The sequence below is a fragment of the Taeniopygia guttata genome, chromosome Z (genome assembly GCF_048771995.1).
Source record: "Taeniopygia guttata chromosome Z, bTaeGut7.mat, whole genome shotgun sequence".
In the NCBI taxonomy this organism is placed as follows: Eukaryota; Metazoa; Chordata; class Aves; order Passeriformes; family Estrildidae; genus Taeniopygia; species Taeniopygia guttata.
This window is the reverse complement of record NC_133063.1, coordinates 17,017,118-17,037,049: the sequence shown is the minus strand read 5'-3', so window position 1 is coordinate 17,037,049 and position 19,932 is coordinate 17,017,118. Positions and strand designations below refer to the sequence as shown.

General features: G+C 35.6%; 1 protein-coding gene and 1 long non-coding RNA gene across 3 annotated transcripts in view; one reads left to right on the top strand and one right to left on the bottom strand.

Annotated features, from left to right (window-relative positions):
* On the top strand, positions 1-18,851 carry LOC140681766 (uncharacterized). 2 transcript variants are annotated; one of them, XM_072922135.1, is made up of 12 exons: positions 1-870; positions 5,066-5,260; positions 7,241-7,345; positions 8,130-8,251; positions 10,236-10,316; positions 11,815-11,937; positions 12,567-12,659; positions 14,193-14,253; positions 14,740-14,885; positions 15,355-15,558; positions 15,877-16,043; positions 16,609-18,851. In XM_072922135.1, the coding sequence occupies exons 1-12, from the start codon at positions 777-779 to the stop codon at positions 16,793-16,795; spliced, it is 1,578 nt and encodes a 525-aa protein (XP_072778236.1). In that variant the 5' UTR covers positions 1-776; the 3' UTR covers positions 16,796-18,851. The 2 variants fall into 2 exon arrangements, with proteins under 2 accessions (XP_072778236.1, XP_072778235.1); XM_072922134.1 differs by having other exon boundaries at positions 7,226-7,345.
* The window catches only part of LOC140681767 (uncharacterized), a 104,105-nt gene continuing 93,001 nt past the window's right edge, over positions 8,829-19,932 (bottom strand). The window contains exons 3-5 of the long non-coding RNA XR_012052903.1: positions 15,340-15,423; positions 14,714-14,823; positions 8,829-11,338 (exon numbers count right to left, since the gene is read on the bottom strand). This is a non-coding gene — a long non-coding RNA (uncharacterized lncRNA). The remainder of the gene's footprint in view (positions 11,339-14,713; positions 14,824-15,339; positions 15,424-19,932) is intronic.

The following is a 19,932-nucleotide window of genomic DNA, read 5'->3' as shown; positions in this document are numbered from 1 at the left end:
CCTGAAGATTTCATTCTGTCGGTTTTTTTTTGGTTTTTTTTTCTTTTTTTTGCAATTGCTAAGTAGTACTTGCTTCTCCTGATTCTGCTGCTGTTTTGCTCATATTCATCTAGGAATATATGAGAAGTTTTGTGCCTGGAGTTATTCCACGAGAACAGCATATTTGACTTACAGTTCAAAATAGCCTGCCCATCTCAGCTGAGGCCAATCACAGCATAATGGCATAGGAAGGGATAAAAGTGTGGGCTTGCTTTACCTTTAATTAGTAGAGAAGGGAAATGGAAATACACTTCCTTGAAAAATTTGTAAAAAGCAGGGAAAACTTTGTTGTAATGTCATGTTCTAATCTAATGTTCTAATAACAGCTTCATCTGGATAATTTAATCACTCAGTTCACATGAAATTAGAGTTGAAATTGTATAAAACCCCCCTTGGAAGTCTATCAATTTAACTACTCCTGGAAGTGTAGCAAGAGAATCATGTTTCACATTCTTGCAGTTGAAACAAGTGTGGAGATTTATAAATTATTCTAATGAAACCCTTCTCATCTTGTGGGCGTTTGTGCTTTCAGATATATAGAACCAACCTGTATTTTTTCACTTACAGTTAAGTTCCTACAACTTTGAGTTTCATCTAGTAGGTTTTAGTTTGCTGGCAAAACAGACATTGCCTGTCACAGAAGTCAGTGAGAAGAAACCTGATCCGTATCTATTTTACTTTCTGCAGGTATCTTGTTGCCTAGTGAGGCTCTTGCATTTTTTGCAGGTTAAATATTTATGTACACAGTGTGGAAGGTTTTCAGAAAATACCAGAAGTTAACTCTCGTATCTCTGGAAATACTGAGAAACAGACGGATAACCATGGATGAAGGTAATTATTTAGGACTTATTTTGTATTTAGTAAAAATGAGAAACTTTCGTGTATGCTACATTATGACACACAGCTATTGAGAGTGGAAGGGTGGAGCCAGGCCACTATTCTATCAAATAAATTGAGTGCAAAATGTGAAGAGTGACGACCATCGGTTTTCAGGGAAAGAAAAGAACTCATGCATATGAAATAGGTAGTAAAAGCGCTAAGTTCTTTACATAGCAGAAAGATAAGCACAAATGAATGACAATAGTTCTAAACACAGCTAATAATTTTTCAAAAGCTGTCTTGCTAACCTAGAAAATTTGGTTTTGAATGATAGGGATAATTTGGAAATTGTGTATAGGTCTTCATAAACGTGCAGAAAAGTGTGATAAAGTAAGGTCTTCCAAGTAAAGTCACTGCAGGTTTTACAAACAGTTTGAGAGTTTTTTGAAGGCCTGACTTTTCACAGTTGTACAAGTTATTGAGTATTTCAGGTATGATACTCATGTCATTTCAGAAAATGCAATCTTAGAAGATAAGCAAGAGAGACTGTACAGGGGAATCATCAAAACACTGATGAATGTGGTTTCTGGTGAAAGTCTGAAAAGTGGAATAATAATGTAAGAATTACATTAATAATGTCCAATAATAATGTAAGAATCTTCAGCTATTTCTCAGAAGACTGAGTTCAGAAATCTTAACAAATTTTCTATTTGATTTTAGGACAGGAAGCAATGAACTTAAGGAAAGGGAGTTTCACATGGATTTTGAACATAAACCATTTTCACCATAAGTAATTAAAAATGGGTTAAATAGATGCTAATTTCTTTTTTACCATTTAGGATTTTCCCAGAGGAGTCTGCCTCAAAGAAGAGATTATGAGGTCACAAAAAAAAAAAAATTTAAAAATTGCCAAAAGTTGTGGGTTTCCTCCTAGATTCTCTATAGAGATAACATGTATCCTAACCATGACATCTTGTACTCTTTGAATAATTTTTTTAATGCAGATTACCTCCTACCAAAACTACTGTGACTGTTCATTATTTTTTCAGATACAAACTCCACCATGGCCGTATTTGAGGCATTGAAAAATTCAAGGTGGTTTGTCTTGCCCCACCTTAGGAGGCAGGGTGTTGAAAAGCAGTATAGGGAAGCATGAGGAAGATTTACATCTTCTATGCAACCTGCATATTCTATTCATAAATCATGAGGGAACAGTCTTCTCTTACCTAGTATTAGGCCTTCCCACACGTATTTGTAGAAGTAGTTTTTCCTCAGATGTTAAACATGCTTCTTAATCATTGTATTTAAAATTTAAATGCAATATTAAAGATTGATGTTCAAGTGCCATGTCTGATTTAGAGATTAATAGCAACAATAGTGGAGCAATGTGGTCTGCATATAGTCTCAGAGAGCTGACTAATGAATGAGCAGACTGGTCATGCCATGGAATTTCAGGTCAAACCAACATGAAGGAGCAACTCTGTCTATCAATAGACATATAAACAGACATCTTTTTGCAAGGAAAGTTAAATCTACTTTCTTGCATTTTGTCCAGCATCTCTGTGACTTGTAGTACAAAATGCATGCCTTTATTTTTATTTTCAAAATGAAAGATCAACAAAATGCAGCAAGAAAAGCTTTGCTCTCTGTGGTAGAAACCTGGAATTTTAGCTCTTGACATGGGTGTTTCGCTCCAAATTGGCAATCTACCAGGTGATAGCTGCCATATATTCTCTTCTTCTTGCTAATACACTATATATTCACATACATGTCGTGAAGGTTTAACCTTTGTTAAGAAGTGAAGAATAACAAGTTAAACATGTTTGATTGTCAGCTCTGTTGGGCAATACAACTGGGCAAGGTTGTTACTTAAGGCAGCGTAACCTGAGAATGTTAGAGATAAAAATGTGGTTTGACCAGACAGAGTAAAAAGAAAATGTTTGCATAATACATTTCCATCTGGAAAAGGACCAAGTTGTAGCTTGTAATAAAGTAAACAAGCCTTTACTTGTAATACTCTCCAAGTTCATTGCTAAATCACTTTCAGGGGATGAGATGGAGTTATAAGAGATACCCTGGTGCTAATCCTGATACCAGTTGATACCAATGTGATGGAGTACTAATGAGGAAGGAGTGGGCTTCAGTGGTAACTGCTGTTGCTACATTCCTGCTGATCACAGCAGGGATAAAAAGGACAATTTCCCCTTTTTTGTTAGCCACAAGGGGAAACAATATGGTCTTGCTTGTCAGGACGTTGGCAGAACGGTTACTCTCCATTTTCCACACGCTTTATATCTCTATGCCCATGTCCAGAGGCAATTGTCTTTTTCATTCTGGCTGTTCTAATGAACCACACTTTAAGGACACTCCCACCACTCCGACCAGTCCTCTCTCACACTGCAGTTCTTTGTTTTGCATCACAGCTCAGAGGGTGGGACAGGCTCTGTTCAACCTGCTGATATTATTGTAAGAAAGCCTAGCGCATGCATTTGCACTATGGGTAATGTTGAATAGCAGAGAGTCTGTGTATCAATAGAAAGTGCTGTGACAATAAGTAAGAAAGCAACTTGCTCTCAGACAGCCTCTCTACACAAAGTTATTAAAAGAGCCTTTGTTTTACATTGTGAGAGAGTGATGTGTGGTTTAGGAGAGTCTTGGTGCAGGCACTGAACTGGGGATTACAATTCCTAAACCACAACACCGTCCAAAGGGATATTCCATGCCATACTGTGTGCTGCAATAAAAGTTTAGCATAAAGAGAGAAAAGAAAGGATTTTTTGAGTTACAGAATTTGTCTTTTAAGTAACAGTTGTATGTGATGGACCCTGCCTTCCTGTAGATGACTAAACATTAATGTGCCAGTGGAAACTAGTGAATTAATTCCTTCTTATGTTTTGCTTGCATGTAGATCTTTGCTTTACCTATTATACTCTCTTTAACTCAGCCCATGATTTTTATCATTTTTATCCTTCTGATTCCCTCACCCATCACTGTGGGGGAGTAAGGAAGCAGCTGCATGGACCTGAGCTGCTAGATAGGCTCAAACCACAGCAGAAGCTGGTATCAATCTAGCAACATATTCTTGCACTGCTTCTTTGGTTAGTACTACTTACTAAATTGATCAAGAAAACATTAAAAAAATTAAAATCGTGGTGATGATGGGAGGGAAGGATTAATTAAACCAGATTGATCTTTGTTATACTTCATTTCTGAGCTGCATTTCTCAATCCCTCGTATGAAAACATTATATCACCTTCATTAGCTGTGTAGAACTTCAACTGGTCCATGGTCATTTCAGTAATAACTCTGCTATAATTTTAATTATTTTTGACCACTTTTAAGTGTAATTTTCAGGTCTTTTCAGTGGGCACAAGCCAAGATTTGAAGGCTTTAGCACTTTCTATGCAATGTTGACAGGCAGCGGCAAGCTCCTAGCCAGATAGTTGAACTTACTGCAATGACGTTTCTGAACTGTCACCTACAGTTTCATTCCTGTGCATGTGCTCTAATTGCTTCCCAAAAAGCCTGTAATTTTATTTCATGTTCAGAATCCAGTATTCATTTTATTCCTAGCTGTTGTATATACCTTGAAGAGCTAGAAAAGGAACATGTTTCTCTATAGAACTTATGAGGTTGGCAACATATTAAAAAAAAAGTCTAAATATCTTTGATTTCTTTAAAATTCATCAAGAAAACCTTTTTATATTGAAATATAAATTGATCATAAAAAGACATCAAATATCTTAGAGATATCCAGAGACAAAAGTTGGCCAAGAGTTATGCATTGAGGAGTGTGTTTGAGATGTCCTTTTGGACGGAAGCTGCATGAGACTTGACAGGTTTTATTCAGCACAGAATAAAATAGATTTATTCTGACTACTTTATTTCACGGACCTCGACATGCTTTACTAATTCAGCTAAATCTGACAGTCAAACCAAGGTTAAATCACCAAACCATGTTAGATTTCAAAAAAGATAGAAAGAAAGACCCAGAACTAAAGGTTTGCTCTGATCAGTTTCTAAGAAAGTCACCCAGGTTTAATTAAACTGCTAACAGTTTGGAGTGTTTTGATCTCAAATCCATTTTCGTGTGTGATATTACAGATCTGGTCTTGTTTCACAATTTTGGTTTTAAGACTCTTTTAAAGACTCTTTAATGCCTTGTCCTGGCATTTTATTAGAAACAATTATGTTGCTTGTTTTTCAGAAGCATGGGTGCAAAGTGATAACCTTTCAAGCTGGCAAGTCCCCAGAAATTCAGTCCGAATTGATCCTGAAACTAAACCACAGGCCACCATGCACTCCGCTGTTCTACCAGGCAGTGTTATTGATTATCCAGAGGACGTACAGGAACATCCTTCCTGTGTGATTGAAAGCGTCGTGGAAGACACACCTGAGGAGGGTAAGCAGTAGTAATAGTGCCTCAGATGTTCAGAATGAGATTGCTTTCCTCAAAAGGTAGTGGTAGTATCTGTATTGTAGGGTCATAGAAGTAGGACTGCGTAAACACTATAGTCCACATTGTTCTCAGTGCTGATACACCTTGAATATGGATAAAAGTCAGTATGGACTAAGTGGAAGGGTTCCTGTCATGATTCAGTTTATAGCTTTTGGACATATCTTCAAGCTCCTCATGTATAACAGATGCACAGTGGCTTTGTGCCTGCTAAAACTAAACCGTCAGAATAGGACTAGATTTTCATATGGTCTTATATGGTCTACACCTGTAACTTCTAAAACAAAGTGTGTAACCTCTCTGAAAATGGTCAAAATGTACAGTTGTATTTATTCAGAAATAGTAATGTGGCTGCCTAGACTCTGCTGGATGCTTTCATTGTAGCTGTAATCTGAGAAAGGAGAGACCTCTGGTTTGAGGAGCCTTGCATTCTAAACAAATTAAACTGCAAGGAGTTGTACCCAGAGTGGCCTTTGAGAGCAGCCTGACTGGGGGCATTGGGAAGAAATGCAAAGAACTGTTACAGATGTCTCATTCCTGCCACACCACAGAGTTCTGTGTGAGTTAACTCACATGAGTGGTGTGAAAAGGGATGTTCAATAGCTTTGAGAGTCACATGCTCTGTGAAATGCTAAGTTAAACAGAAGACATATAGACTGATTTTAGCCTTCCTCAAATAACCAGTTGGAGTTTCAAATATTTTTCCTCCCAATGGTCTGTTTAGATTGAGTCAAACTTTGCAGTTACATTAATACATTATATTGTAATGTATTTTTTAATTTAGAAATGAAATCTGGATGCCTGATTAATCTTTATACTAAGGAAAATATAGACCCTATGCTCTTGGCCTGAAAGCATTGATGCATAAGTGGCTAATTTTGCCTAAAATAGGATTATGTGAAGTGAAAGTCTGCTAAGAGTCTCCAAGATGGCAGGAAGAAAACAAAATGTGAACCAAAATGATGTAGATGTGAGACATCAAGTCTTTTTAAAAGTAGCTGTTCTATACAGATTTTGTGTCCTTCAATGACATTACTCAGAGAACAAAAGCTGATATTTTTATATCTGCAATGTATAGTGATGAAAAACTGAATTTGGAAAAAAATAATAGCTTGAGCCAAAGATACTCTTTTCAATATGTATTTTATAAATCACCAAAACTGGGTCTTGAAAAAGAAGACTTTATGGCTGTACCTGAACAGGATCTCATGATACACCTAGCAGCTGAACAGACTTTATTTTAGAACGGTGCATCACTTACAATTCAGCTAGTAAAAGCAACATGCAGAAATGGGTATTTGTTAGTATAAAATCATTGCAGTATGTAACTAAATGAGAATTGTGTTAGAATGTGTCAGGAAAAATATATATTTCTATTTCCCCAGTGCAAAAAAGTTCTCAGTTTCTGATAATTGTTTTGACCAATTCAAAGAGTCAGAGGGCTTCTTTCAGCCACTGTTTTCTCTTTCACATCAGAGCACTTGAAGGTGTTGTGGCTTGGTTTTGTCTCAGCAGGAATGTTGAATGAATCCAGAGCTCTCACCTGAGTCAGACACACCTCATGTAACAATGTTATACAGCCCCACCTCTTAACACACACTAACATGCACATTTTCCAAGATACTGGACAAAGTCCAGTTTATTTTGTAATTTTTCAAAATAAAATTTTGAAAACATTCATACAGAAAAAGTCCAGAATATAGCCTTTGCATTCAATATCTCTATTTTCAGGATCAAGTGGAATCATTCAAGTAAGTCACACACAAATCCTCACACATCCTTCTTATGCTTCTGGTTTTCTCAATTACTTCCTAGTCTCTCACATTTTTGTATACCTTTTAATTACTTAAAACACATTTTAGACAAAGAGAAGGCAGGGCAAGAATGTCAATGATTTTCACAATATTTTAGCACTTTTGTTAACAGACAGAGGGGGAAACTCATGGTGGCACAAGCTTGGAATGAATATAAACAAGTGGTCATTTCTGAATTCCTTGATTGGATGGAGTGAAGACAGAACTCAAGAAAAAGGTATATTTACATAGCAAGTATTATTCTTGCTTTCTGGAACAGATAATATCTTAAAGAAAATGAAGAGGTTTGGTTTTTTTTTTTCCCTTGTAGGTGAGCTCTGATTGAATTTAGCCGTATTACTTGGATTTTCAAAAATTCTTTAGCTTAGATATACACAAGTCACTATTCTAGGTAATTACATAAAAAATGTTTAATTTATACTCCTGCTAGTTAATAATGATACTGGGTTGTGATCCTAAAATTAATTTTCCAATAGGAAGTCAGCTCTGTATTAAGCCAGAACAATCAGATTGTGGGAAAAAAAAAAATTAATTTTATGTTCTTATTTAACAAAAAGGAAGATTAGAAAAAAATTAAATTTTTTATCATACTCTGATAAAAAAATATGCCTATAAAATAACTTGTAAAAGATAGTTTCCCAGGATGTAAAGTGTCCTCTTAGTTGTGGTAAAAGCTAGTTTTATTAAGAGGCAACATATTTCTGCATAGGTTTTTAAACTTGATTTTTAATTTTTAGTTTTAATGACATAAATATATGTAAGTGGTGAATATCAGAGTAGTTAGGAACAAGTAATTATCAAATGTAAGTTTGTATTATGATGTCCAGAGATTAAAGCTGACAAGTCTGAGTTACTGAGTATTTCTCCTCCCAGGGGCCTAATTTGTTATTAAAAAAAAAAAAAAAAAAAAAAAGGTAGTTAATGTCTCTAATAAAAAATTTAAAATGTAATATGTACATGTGAAGTTGCAGTGCTTTTTAGTTGATTTTTTTTTACACTAGATCAGTTTACCACATCTGGAGTTTGTTCTGCTGCTGATCACAAAGAAACTGAGTTGGAGGAATGTGCAACCAAAGAAGTGCCATACATTCCATACAGCTTAGCTACACTGCATATCATCAAGGTAAAAAAAAAAACTAAAACAAACATGCCCTTCCCTCAAAGAAAATCCTCAATGCCTGAATAATTTACAATATTCAAAAAATTGACAGTATATGCAAGCATCTCTTTCCTTAGGATAAACTGAATGAATTGTCATAATCACTGTCATCATATAAACTCAATTCATACAATCCTTCTGCCCAGTAAGTTGGTTTTCTGATTCACATTTGGAAGCCTGCAGTTAAATGTTGAATATTGGTATAAAAATGTGAACATTAATATCAAAGTGCCATCTTAACTTAGATCAGATTGTAAGTTGCTTAAATGCCTTTCCCAGCTTGGTGTCTAAAGATAAAAACTCCCTTGTAACTGTGTTTGGAGGAAATCCTTACCTTCTTATATATATTTCTTATCATTATTTTTAATTACTGGCAGTGGTATGTGACTGGAAGTCTGAGGGTTTTATCCTATTACAATATTTTTGGTGTCAGAAATTAGAATAACTTCTGATTTTGTATTTAGATTTATTTAATTTATGGAACATCATATGCATGCAGTCATCTGTATATAAAATAAAAACAAATATACATATATCCTGGTTTACTGGTTTCCTTCTTTATTCCACTAGATATGATCTTGTGTTCTTGGTCTTTTAGTATGAATCAAAAATGTTCAGTGGTAATTTCTTTTGTACAGGCTACATACATGATTTCTTTTGTACAGACTGCTGAGCTAGCTGTAAGACACAAGTTAAATACCTGAGGCAAATTACTAAAATGACTCCAGACTTCTGTGGGTGATGAAATCTGGAGCCCATCTGGAGCTTTTCAATCTTCTCAAAGAGGCTTTTCTGGTGTCTTAAACTTTTGATTGTATCTCTTTAAAATTTCTCTACCTCCACAGTAGTTTTTGTGGATGAGGGGTAAATATTTCAAGACTGTATTGCTGCTTGGTTACTTTTATTTGTCATTTGAACTGTGACAGTGTCAGGTGGTAGAGATCTCTCACTCCCAAGTCAACTGCTTGTAAATATTAGTAAGGATTTAATCAGTCAGTGTAGATCAATGCTAACAACCATAACTATTTTCAAATAATGCATCAGCCACAATAAATAATCTGAATTTTTTTTTCTTTTTGTTTTGGTTTGGCTGAGCTGTTCACTGTCAGCAGAATCTGCACCACATGAAGCTTAATTGAAGAACTGAAACCAAGGAAAACTCCAGAAAAGTTCTAGATTTCTATCATTTTCATATGATTATATTCATGCATGCTGTAATTGGCTAAGCAGTATCTGTTAATCTCATTCATGTGTCAGTGCAATTTGACATTGCACCTACAAGACAGCTATGTCAAAAAAAAGATGCACAGCAGAAGCTAGGACAAGAACTGGTAGAATTTTCCTTTAGTGACTATTATGAATTGAATTAAAACCAAAATTAGTTAAAGAGATTAATTGAGGAACCTGATGCAATTTAAAGCTTAAATCATTCACTTTCAAACAGGAAAATGCTCAAATTTTCTATCCTTGATGGCCACATCTCTATTAGTCATTAAAACTGCCAGTGCACCTTAAAGTTATATTAATTTTGTAGGATTAAAAATTATTTTAATGAAATGCAACAAAAAAGAGTGTATTCTTTAATCACTTTGGTTTTCTAACTCTTAAATGAAGAAATGCAATCTTGCCCACTGATTACCTTTTTTTTCCCCCCAGTTATAGGCCTCATAAGGCTATTCTTCTTTTTCAAGAACTTTAGAATTGTTATAATGACTATGTTTTCCTTTTTCTATTTAGATCACAACATTAAAAAGGAAGAAGTGGAGGTTGGGACCAAAAGAAAATTCCATTTCAAGTTATTCACAGACTTTTATTCAATAGCATAACATATTTTCTATTATTGAAACCTGAAAGTTTTGGCCTGTAGTTCTACTGAGTACCTATCTCTGGTTCATTACAACTGGAGCTGGTAGTGCTCTGAGTTTATAATTTCCTTCTCCCTCTACAGATTGTAAAAGACATGCAGCAAATGAAAAACAGACACATGAAGATAATCAAAAAACTAGATGATATAAGGAAAGAAAAGCAGGTAATTATACTGGACCACTAGAACTCTTGATCATTAATCAGAGTGATACAGAGAGATAAAATCTACTTAATTCACAATTAAATATCCATTCCTGTATCAGTCTGTAAATAATGCCAGTGTATATTGAAGTGTATTTTCTCTTACAACTTTTTTAAGTCTGGTTTTACTTTTTGTCTGGCACAATGGCATAGATTTCTCTATCAATTTATTTGTTACTAAAATTCTCTCTTAAAAACATCTTCATGTCATGACTGACACCGTGGTTTCAACATTTGCATTTCTGTAGGCTGTACCTCTCAAGAATGACTGCATTGTTAAGCGCTTCATGCTTTTTTTTTTTTTTTCCTGTGTGTATTTTTTTGTCTACTATTTACTTAGCTTGGCTTTAGCCTTGCAATATTTATTCAATGTAGTTTATAGCATAGCAGAGTCTCTTCACCTGTAAACTGCTTCAAGGTGACAATGAGAATCCAGAAGCACCATTCCTGTGACCAAAACTTCACAATATCTCTCTTTCCTTAGTGGGAGCATTTCTGCATTCCGTTAGTCAATAATTCTTCCAAAAAGATGGAATTACCTGCATCATCTTTTGCTGCTCTGTTCTGGAATCTTTTCTTGCTGTTACAGCTTCATTTTACAGATTCATGTGTTTATTTGTCACACCATTGATCACTCATTTTCTGATGCACAGTAAGACAGACATTCAGTTCCTATGAAGAACAACACTTTCTACACAATTAAAGTTTACTCTGGGCACTCAGAAAGAGGAGATTCAGAAATTCCTCTCAAGCCATTAAGGAGAAGTGAACAAACTCTTCTGACTGTCAAGTAAAATCTAGAGAATTTCCTGTATGTAGAGTACGAAGGCTAGTTACCCCTTGATGTAGAGCAAGATTTCATCTCATTCTCAGGTTGTCACATCTGCACAAGAATTGTATACCAGTGTAAATCCATTTCAGAACTTTGGTAGGGATGTAATCCTGGCATAATCATGTCTTCTGCTTTCAACTGACTACGGACCACTAAGGGAAGAGAAACAGAAGAGGGAAGAACACAGATGCATAGCAAGACACAACAGCCTCCTGGACAGTGGTGCACACACTATGTCATGATCTTACTTGGCAGAATCGCTCTCATTTTGGTTGCTGTGTGGATTTTTTTAAATGTTACTTCCAGAATTTCCCTGTCTGAGCTGAGTGTTTTTAAAAGTGCTTAACTGTGCTTGGGTGAATTCATTCTGATCTGCTCTAAGAAAGGCTTTGATTTTTATTTCTGCAGAAATATACACAAAATATATGTTATTTTAGGAGTAAGTTTTGCTTGAAGTCTGCAATGAATAATAATATAAACCTCCCGTGATCAATAATAAATGTTTGCAGACAATAAAAAACATTGAATAAAGAGAATAAAGAGAACCTGATATGGAAACTGTTTCCTTTATTGTGCCTGACTTTCTGTTCTCATTCACTATTTATTTTTTCAATATTTTGTTATAAAGGAGGAGACTGTAACTACTATAAAGAAACATTACAGTGAGAAAATTAGGTGTCTGAAATTCCAGTTAGAAGCTTACCAAGAGCTGATGAACAAGAGCAACATACACTGGCAAGATACAGTTAAGGTAAACAAGTATTTCTGTTTTACAATGGGATAAGCACAGCAAGTATTTACAGAGGTTGCAGGAGAAGGCCTTATAATTAATGCTCTCTTCTTATGGACAAACAGTTAAATGAAGACATGCAGTTTGTAAAATTGTAAAATTTTATTTTAAAATAAGCTGTGGTTGTCTCCTTCTGGAGATGAATAAAGCTTTGTACAGTACACTTCCAAACCAGTTTTCAGTTTTAGCTTGGCCTAGATGTGCTATGCACTTGGAAATAGCTTTGCTTTCATGTAAATAATGTGTGAAGGATATTCCTAGAATATATAGGATGTGTGCTGCTTATTTGGTGATGAATAGATATTAAGGTTTATCCTGTCCCTCATTCTGTTCTGCTAGTGAAGAAAAGGTTTAGAGTTCTCAAGCATTTAGAAATGGTCTTTAAAAACAGACTGCCTCTGGTCACTGATGGTCATTGCTAAATGAGGAATTTAAAATTTTTTAAGCTCCATAGGCCTTAGCAGCGTGGTCAAAATATTATGACTTTTTAAGGCATAGAACAAAAAAAACCCCAAAAACTCAAACTGGATGCCTTTCTGAAAAATAGTGTTGCGATTCTCGTCCCTTTTGCCTTATTTTACTGCCTTCAGAACTTGAGAGACAAAAACAGACAACTGACACAAGAGAAAGAAGATCTTCTTTACCAAATGAAACAAAGAACAGAGAACTGGAGAAAAGAAAAGGTAAAGAAACAGAGTTTGTGTTTTCATTTTGGAGTCAGATGGTGTTCTTGCTAGTGTTTCCATTGTGTGCTGTTTGCCTGGCCTGTATGTTTTAGATATGTACATAAAAATCAGTGAAGATTGAACTACGAAGCACTTGCCTTCCTTTTTGTCAGAGAAAAATGTATGTTTTCATCCTTAAACAGCAACAAAGATAGCATATGCTGTTTTGTCTTACTATATTTTATTTTCCACTAAAAATTATTAGATGGTCATTTCTCTTGCATTCCACATTTTATGCCATTTTTTGAAGAATTTAAAAATTACAGTATAGTACATTGCTTCTTCCTTATTTAGGAATTAAAAATTGGCAAAAGCATTTCATAGTCCATGTTACTGCAATATTGCATTTCAATTGGCTGACACAGCAGCAAAACTGCCTTATTTGGTGGTTCACAGGAAAAAACTTACAGTTCCAGGAGTTTTCCAATTTATCTGTAGTAATTACGCTTTAATTTATTAACATCATAGGTGTAAAAAATAATATATATATAATATATATATATATATTACATATATATAATTACATATATATATGTAATTTGTGGGGTTTTTAATAGATGGCATTGGTAAACATGGCCTGATATTGTTATTTTCTGCACAGGGTTCTGCTCTGTTCAATATGGGCAACTCTTCCTTTAATTTTGCAACACTGCTTAGTTACAGACAGTTTTCCTTGAAGTTCGCCAAGACACGAATCCAGGAAGATCTTACCGAACCTTGTGCTGGGGAGTCATGGGGTGTGGGGCGGGGTTTGTGAGACAGATTCTTTTTTAATTCGTGAAACTCGGTGCAGAGCTCTGTGTGATTTCTGAGCGAAGATCTCAGGCAGGTTTTTTATCTTCTCTTTTCAAGTGTCCTAGCACCACCTTCAGTTTAAATTCTGCATGGCGCCCGTATTTAAAAAGTTTTCACTTTTCCACCACCACTGTAATATCCTATGCCTTATTGATAAACTGCAAAAAGAAACCCCGTGGGGCTTAAAATTCTTTTGACCTAATTATTATATATCGAGGAAATGTCTCAAAAGTATTGTAATGAGGAGTTAAAAATGATGAGGATGCTATAGTCTAAGGCTTGTGGGGAGAGGAAATATTTTCTGTTAGGCAGGTAATGTTGTTAACATCTGGCACGCAGAAACTTTTCGGCAGGGTTGCCGTAGGAGTCCTTCCAAAAGTTCTTGTCATGCAGCTATTTCAGGAGAATTAATCATTTAGTCCTTTTATCCTTTCAGTAGTGTGGACAAATGCTTAAGAGTGTATAAGCATAGAACCTCTTGACTAAGGTTCTTGTGAAAACTCTAATGCCTGAGCAGTCTCTGGCTTATTTCTGTATTTTCTTGTCCAGTGACATCTAATAGCTCAATAGCCCACTTGTCGTAGTTTTATATATAATTAACAACATTATTTCCTTATTATTGATTATTTATTGCAAGGAAATATCATGAAAATTGGTAGGGCATTGATTTCCTATTCTTCTTTCCTTGTCTTGCAGGTCTGGATTCTAGAAAATTTGTGTAAAAAGCTAGATTTCCTTTATACACAGCACACACTAAGTGAGTGTTTCAGATGCAGAGTTTTTTGATGTGTTCCTGTTTCTTCCCTTTTTATTTTTTTTGTTTGTTTGTTTACACTAAGCTGCATACCTGCTCTGCTCTAGCCAATATAAGTATTTCCTTTCCAATACTATATGCACAGGTGGAATAATAAAAGAATGTTGAAGCTACAAATACTCTCTGTAATGACTTCAAACTCCTTAGCACCCCTTGCTTTTTACAGTCAGCATAATTTCTAATTAGCTGTATTTCAACACTTGTAGCCTTTCCTTTGGAAATGCGAAGCAAAACAAAGCATGAATGCTTAAAAGTCTTTGAGTTTAAACAAATTAAAAATAATTATTGATGAAAATGAAATATTCATTATTAAAAATTATTTTTTGGTGATTAATTCTTGATTTCTTAAGGGAGAGACAGTATTAGAAATGCAGCAGATTAGAAATGCTGAAGTTATTCTTACCTAGTTTTCTGTTGTTTTCAATTCAGCTTTACAGGAACTACACAACATCAGTTTACATGTGGAAAGATTGCAAGATCTCATTAATTTCCAGATAAAAATTCAACAAAAGTCTGAAAAGGAAGATGGAGAAAATTCAGATGTGTCAGAGGTTTTAGTATTAAAAACAGACCAAGTGAGCACAAAAATGGAAATTTAACTGGTGGTTTATTGTATTGCAGCAGGTATTTCAAAGCAAATCAGGCTGATTCTAGCAAAAGCTGAAATCAGCCATGGGTGTAACTGATAAAAATTGAGGTGTGCAAATATGTACATGGCTTTAGAATGATACATTTATGATGAACGATTAAAACATCACAAGAATGAAACAAACTCATTGGTTCAGGATTCACTGATAGTGTGCTCTGGCTGTCATTATGTATTTGATAGTAGACACTTTGCTACAAAATGCTTTTAAATATGCTTTGACTTATAAAGACTATATTCTAAACCTTGGAACCAAAGAAATAATTTTATTCAATATTTCCTTCGCTTTTCTCCATTTCTGCTCCACCTTGCTCATTAAAATCTTGGTAATTTTGTATGAAACCAATCAAAATTTATATCTTGGCTTGGTGTATAAGAGTTACCTTTGTTGCCTGCAGATAGCTAATGAAGAGCAGAAGACTGTCTGGTCAGTGGAAAAGCGGTATCTTTGGCAAGCACACACCATCCTGCAGGAGATACAAGAATCTTTACACAAACGAGAGAGGGAAGTCACTGAGCTCTTAGAAAGTGAGAGAAGATTTAACAAGGCAATGAAACCTCAAGTGACAGTGTTAATATTCTTAAAATCTCTTATCAAGATGGTAAGAATAAAGTTTCTGCAAAGATAAAAGTTTATTGATTCGGCTTTCTAAAAAGTTCATTACAGAAAAAGAGTGCACTTTAGTTTATTAATGTAATAGTCTTAAAAATAGCAAAATGTTATTTTGTATACATTTATTTACTGGCAAGATATTCAGAAAAACACACATAATTAAAAACCAACTTGAATACTCATTAGTTGGCATTTTTTTAAAAGATAAGTTAATGAAGAATGAGAATGGTACCATGGAAAAAAAACATGTTTTTCTAATCTTTCAGTTATGTGAACTGCATGAACTGCAATTTTTTATCCATGTTAGGTTCACACCATATATTGTGATGTCCCTGGGGCACAGCAATGCATCCATCAGCTTATCAGGAAGAACAAGGATAAAAGACCTGATCTAGAAGAAGTTTTTAATAATGCTCAGGCTGATATTCTGTCCCATGAAATATTTTGTGGAAATGAACTTATGGAGGAAACAAGGTATATTGAATAGTTAATAAAACAAAGAAATAACATAGAAAAATAATGAGCTCTTTTCAGAGTTCATTATATATTATATAATATATTATATAATATATAATTATATATATATATATATATATAATAAATATATTATATTCAAGTATATTTGTAACAATGCATAACATAACAGCATTTCATATAGTCTGTTATTAGGATGCAACTGTTAAAGTAGCATCTCAATCTATATTGTGAGAGAAATCAATAACTTATAAATGCCTTGTATAAAAAGTAGAAAAACATTTCAACTTAACTGGCTTGTGCAAGTTTTTTCCATTGTATTATAAAATATGATGAAATAAGCTTATAGGGCAGACCTATGCTACAACATCAATGTCTTCTCTTCTTACTTTTTCTACAGGAAGTTCCTCACAAATTAGCCTCTTTAAAAATTCACTTCCTTACAAATAACTTTTAAGAGTTTTTTTAATTATTATTTTTCTTCTTTTTTTTTTTTCTTTTTTCTTTTATATATATATATATATATATATATATATATATATATATATATATGTATTAATGACAGGGCACACTTCCCAACGAAGCTTTTCAGAAACATTGGGAAAGCAAAGTCTGATTTAGAATATATTGAAACAGAAAAAATTGTGTTTGATTGTATCCAGACAGGAGAAATCCCCAACTGGATTAAAAGGGATTGTCTATGTGTAGCCTGGTCAGGTAAGAAATCTTCCTGTCAAATCACAGAAGTTTAACTATCCTCACCCAACTTATGTAACTTTTGAATACATAAAACAGCATGCCATGCCTTAAGGGTTTCCATGCCACATCTTCTATTTTGTGCATTTTAGTGAGCTACTACATGAATAGTAGTAGTGGGTAATGGCTTGTAAACATAGGGCTTCTGAATTTGCACTCTGCCATGCATTTTTATAATTTTGAAAATAGAAGGCTTTTTATATTGTGTCTAAATATTTCAATGCATGTTCTAGGCAGATAGACTCAGAATCTCCCCAGATTTGGCAGACATGCACTGAATGAATGAAATAATAAATGTGGAATTCACAAGGCAGTAACACCTTTTCCTAAAAACTTAAAAATATCCATTGCATGAATTTAATACACTATGCTCTTCTAGTCAGACTAGCAGAAAATTTTTTTCAAATATTTGATTTGCCTTTTCTATAATTCTGCAACACAAAGTCTGGTCTTGGTAATTTATGGAAAAGAAAGCGGATGTGTTCTTGTATTTGAAAAAAAAATGTTATTTCTAATTGAGAAGATTTACTGGGTTATGTATAACAATGTAATTATGGGAACTCTCCAGAAGACCCTGCAATATGCTCTGAGGAGGTAGAGTCACCATTCTGAGAAACTCATGCAGAAGTTTAAAATGGAAATCAAGGTAATACCTTACAATGTATCTCCTGGTTTTAAAGAAGTTTTAAAGAAGTTATTGATACTGTGCTCATTTTCCTAGCTATTCTTAAGGGATTTGAGATTTGCTGTTTTTCTGTGATGGATTTACATCACAGAATTTACATCCGAGAATGATATAGTTTTGCTAAGTAGTGAATTACAGGGTTACAGTTTTCTGTGAATGAAAGGACTCCCATATTGTATTTTGCGCCTGTATATCTATTGTGTTGTTCATGTACAAATCTTTATGCATCTTGGTAGCCCTTGATATCTATTACAAGTAAAATATATAAGAATCATAGGACTCTTTAGCCTGAAAAAGACCCTTATGATGAGGGGGTCCTTATGATGGTTAATGAGTCCAACCATTAACCCAGCACTGTCAAGTTGACTACTAAACTAGGTACCTAAGTGCCACATCTACATAGTTTTTTAAATACCTCCAGCTATGATGACTCAACCACTTCCCTGTACAAACTGTTCTAAACTTGGCAACCCTCCAAATGAAAGCGTTTCCCCCTGTATCCAATCTAAACCACCCTTGTCTCAAGTTACGGCCATTTCCTATGGTCCTGCCATTTGTTTCCTGGGAGAAGAGGTATGGCTCCATCACACTCCCCCCTCCTTTCACACAGTTGCAGAGAGCAATAAGTCCCCCCTGAGCCTTGTTTTCTCCAGGCTAAAAACCCACAGTTGCCTTAGTCAATAATACTATTGACAAATAAGATTTGTGATCCAGGCCCTTCACCAGCTTTGTTGCTTCTCTCTGGATGTATTCCAGCAGCTCTGGTTTCATATGTCTAATGATTTGTGATACATGGATTCCTTGCTTATTAGATAGGTTACAAAAGAAGGATTGCCTCATGTGAATTTACATTAGAGTAAATAAGTGAAGAAAGTAGCTGTTTGAATTGAGTTTTCTCACACTGGGCAAATGACATCCACCAGTCCATGGGCCCTGGTAGGATGCACCCATGAATGCTTAGAGACCTGGTGTAAATCATAGCAAGGCTGCTCACCATCATCTTTGAAAGGTCATGGAGCTGGGGAGAGGTGCCTGAAGATTGGAAGAAAGCAAATGTCACCCCAATTTTCAAAAAGGGCAAGAAGTGCGCAGAGAACTATAACCTCAATTCCTGGAAAGTCAATTGTCTTTCTTTAGCGCAAATTTGAGAGAAAACCTCCAAAGGGGTTCCTCTTTTACATGTCTTTAAGATGGATCTGGATCTGTACATATACAGCTTCAAGCAGCCCCTCCCCCAACTGGTTTGGGAAAATATTTCCTTGGAGAAAAGTGGAAAGAAAATCTGTTTATTTAATCTTATTATTGAAGGCAAACCATTCACCATCACAAAAATGGAAGATTAAACAATAAAACCTCTTGCCATGTTGAAGAGAAACTGTCCTTTGTGGGCTGCAGCTCAGCTTGCTCAGTCTCTCATCAGTCCCTCCGGTGCTGGAAATGCCTCAGACCAGGCCCAGCCCGCTGGGCCACAGGTGCGAGCTGCTGCTCTTCTGGGTGCTCAGTCCAGAGCAGATCTAAACAATCTAAACATGAAAAAGAAAAACCACAGTCCTGGGAACGTCTTTGCCTCAGCTAGCTAAAACTAACTAGAAAAGCAAAGGAGAGCTCTGTCTCGCTGTCTGTCTGTCCTCAGACAGCACAGTCCAGGAGCAGGAATGTGGAGGAGGGAGTGCAGTTTCTGAAAACAAACTGTGCGCTTCTTCTCTTCCCCTCTTCACTCTCGGAACCAGTCTTAAAGGTGCAAAACTTATTTCTGGGCTAAACAGACAAATGGGGATACAAGCATCATAAAGTCACCCCAAGACAGCAGTGAAGCTCCTCATTCTGGAGGCCATCTCCATCCATATGGAAGGAGAGGTGATCAAGAGCAGTCAGAATGGATTCTCTAAAGGTAAATCATGCTTGATCAACCTGACAGCTATATATGATGGAAAAACTACCTGAATGGATGAGCAGTGGATGTTGTCTAACTCAATTTCTGCAAGGTTTTCTACATTGTTTCTTACAGCATCCTCACAGGCAAACTCAGGCAGTGTGAACTGGGTTAGTAGGCAGTGAGTTGGATAGAGAATTGGCTGAATGGTAGATCCTGGAGGGTCATAATCAATGGCACAGGGTCAGGTTGGAGGCCTGTCACTACGAATGTCCCTCAAGGTTCGATACTGGGCCCAGTATTGTTTATTTATATTATTTATAAATGGATTCAATGAAGGGGCCGATGCCTCCTCAGAAAATCTGCTGATGACTCTGTTCTGGGAGCAGAGGCTGGTACCACTGGTGTGCTGTGCTTCAGAAGGACTCCACAGACTGAAGAGATGAGCAGAGAAGAGCTGGCTGAAGTTCTGCAAAGGCAGGTGCAGGGTGCTGCACCTGGGAACAACAACCCCAGGCCCCAGCACAGACTGGGACTGGCCAGCTCTGTGGATAAGGACCTGGGGATCCCGGTGG

Bases quoted from the DNA above. Each gene is read 5' to 3' on its own strand.
- LOC140681766 (XM_072922134.1), top strand. From the start codon at position 777: ATGTACACAGTGTGGAAGGTTTTCAGAAAATACCAGAAGTTAACTCTC. The intron at 14,254-14,739 runs GTGAGTGTTTCA...TTTTCAATTCAG, and splicing joins TTATACACAGCACACACTAA to CTTTACAGGAACTACACAAC. The intron at 15,559-15,876 runs GTAAGAATAAAG...TATCCATGTTAG, and splicing joins TAAAATCTCTTATCAAGATG to GTTCACACCATATATTGTGA.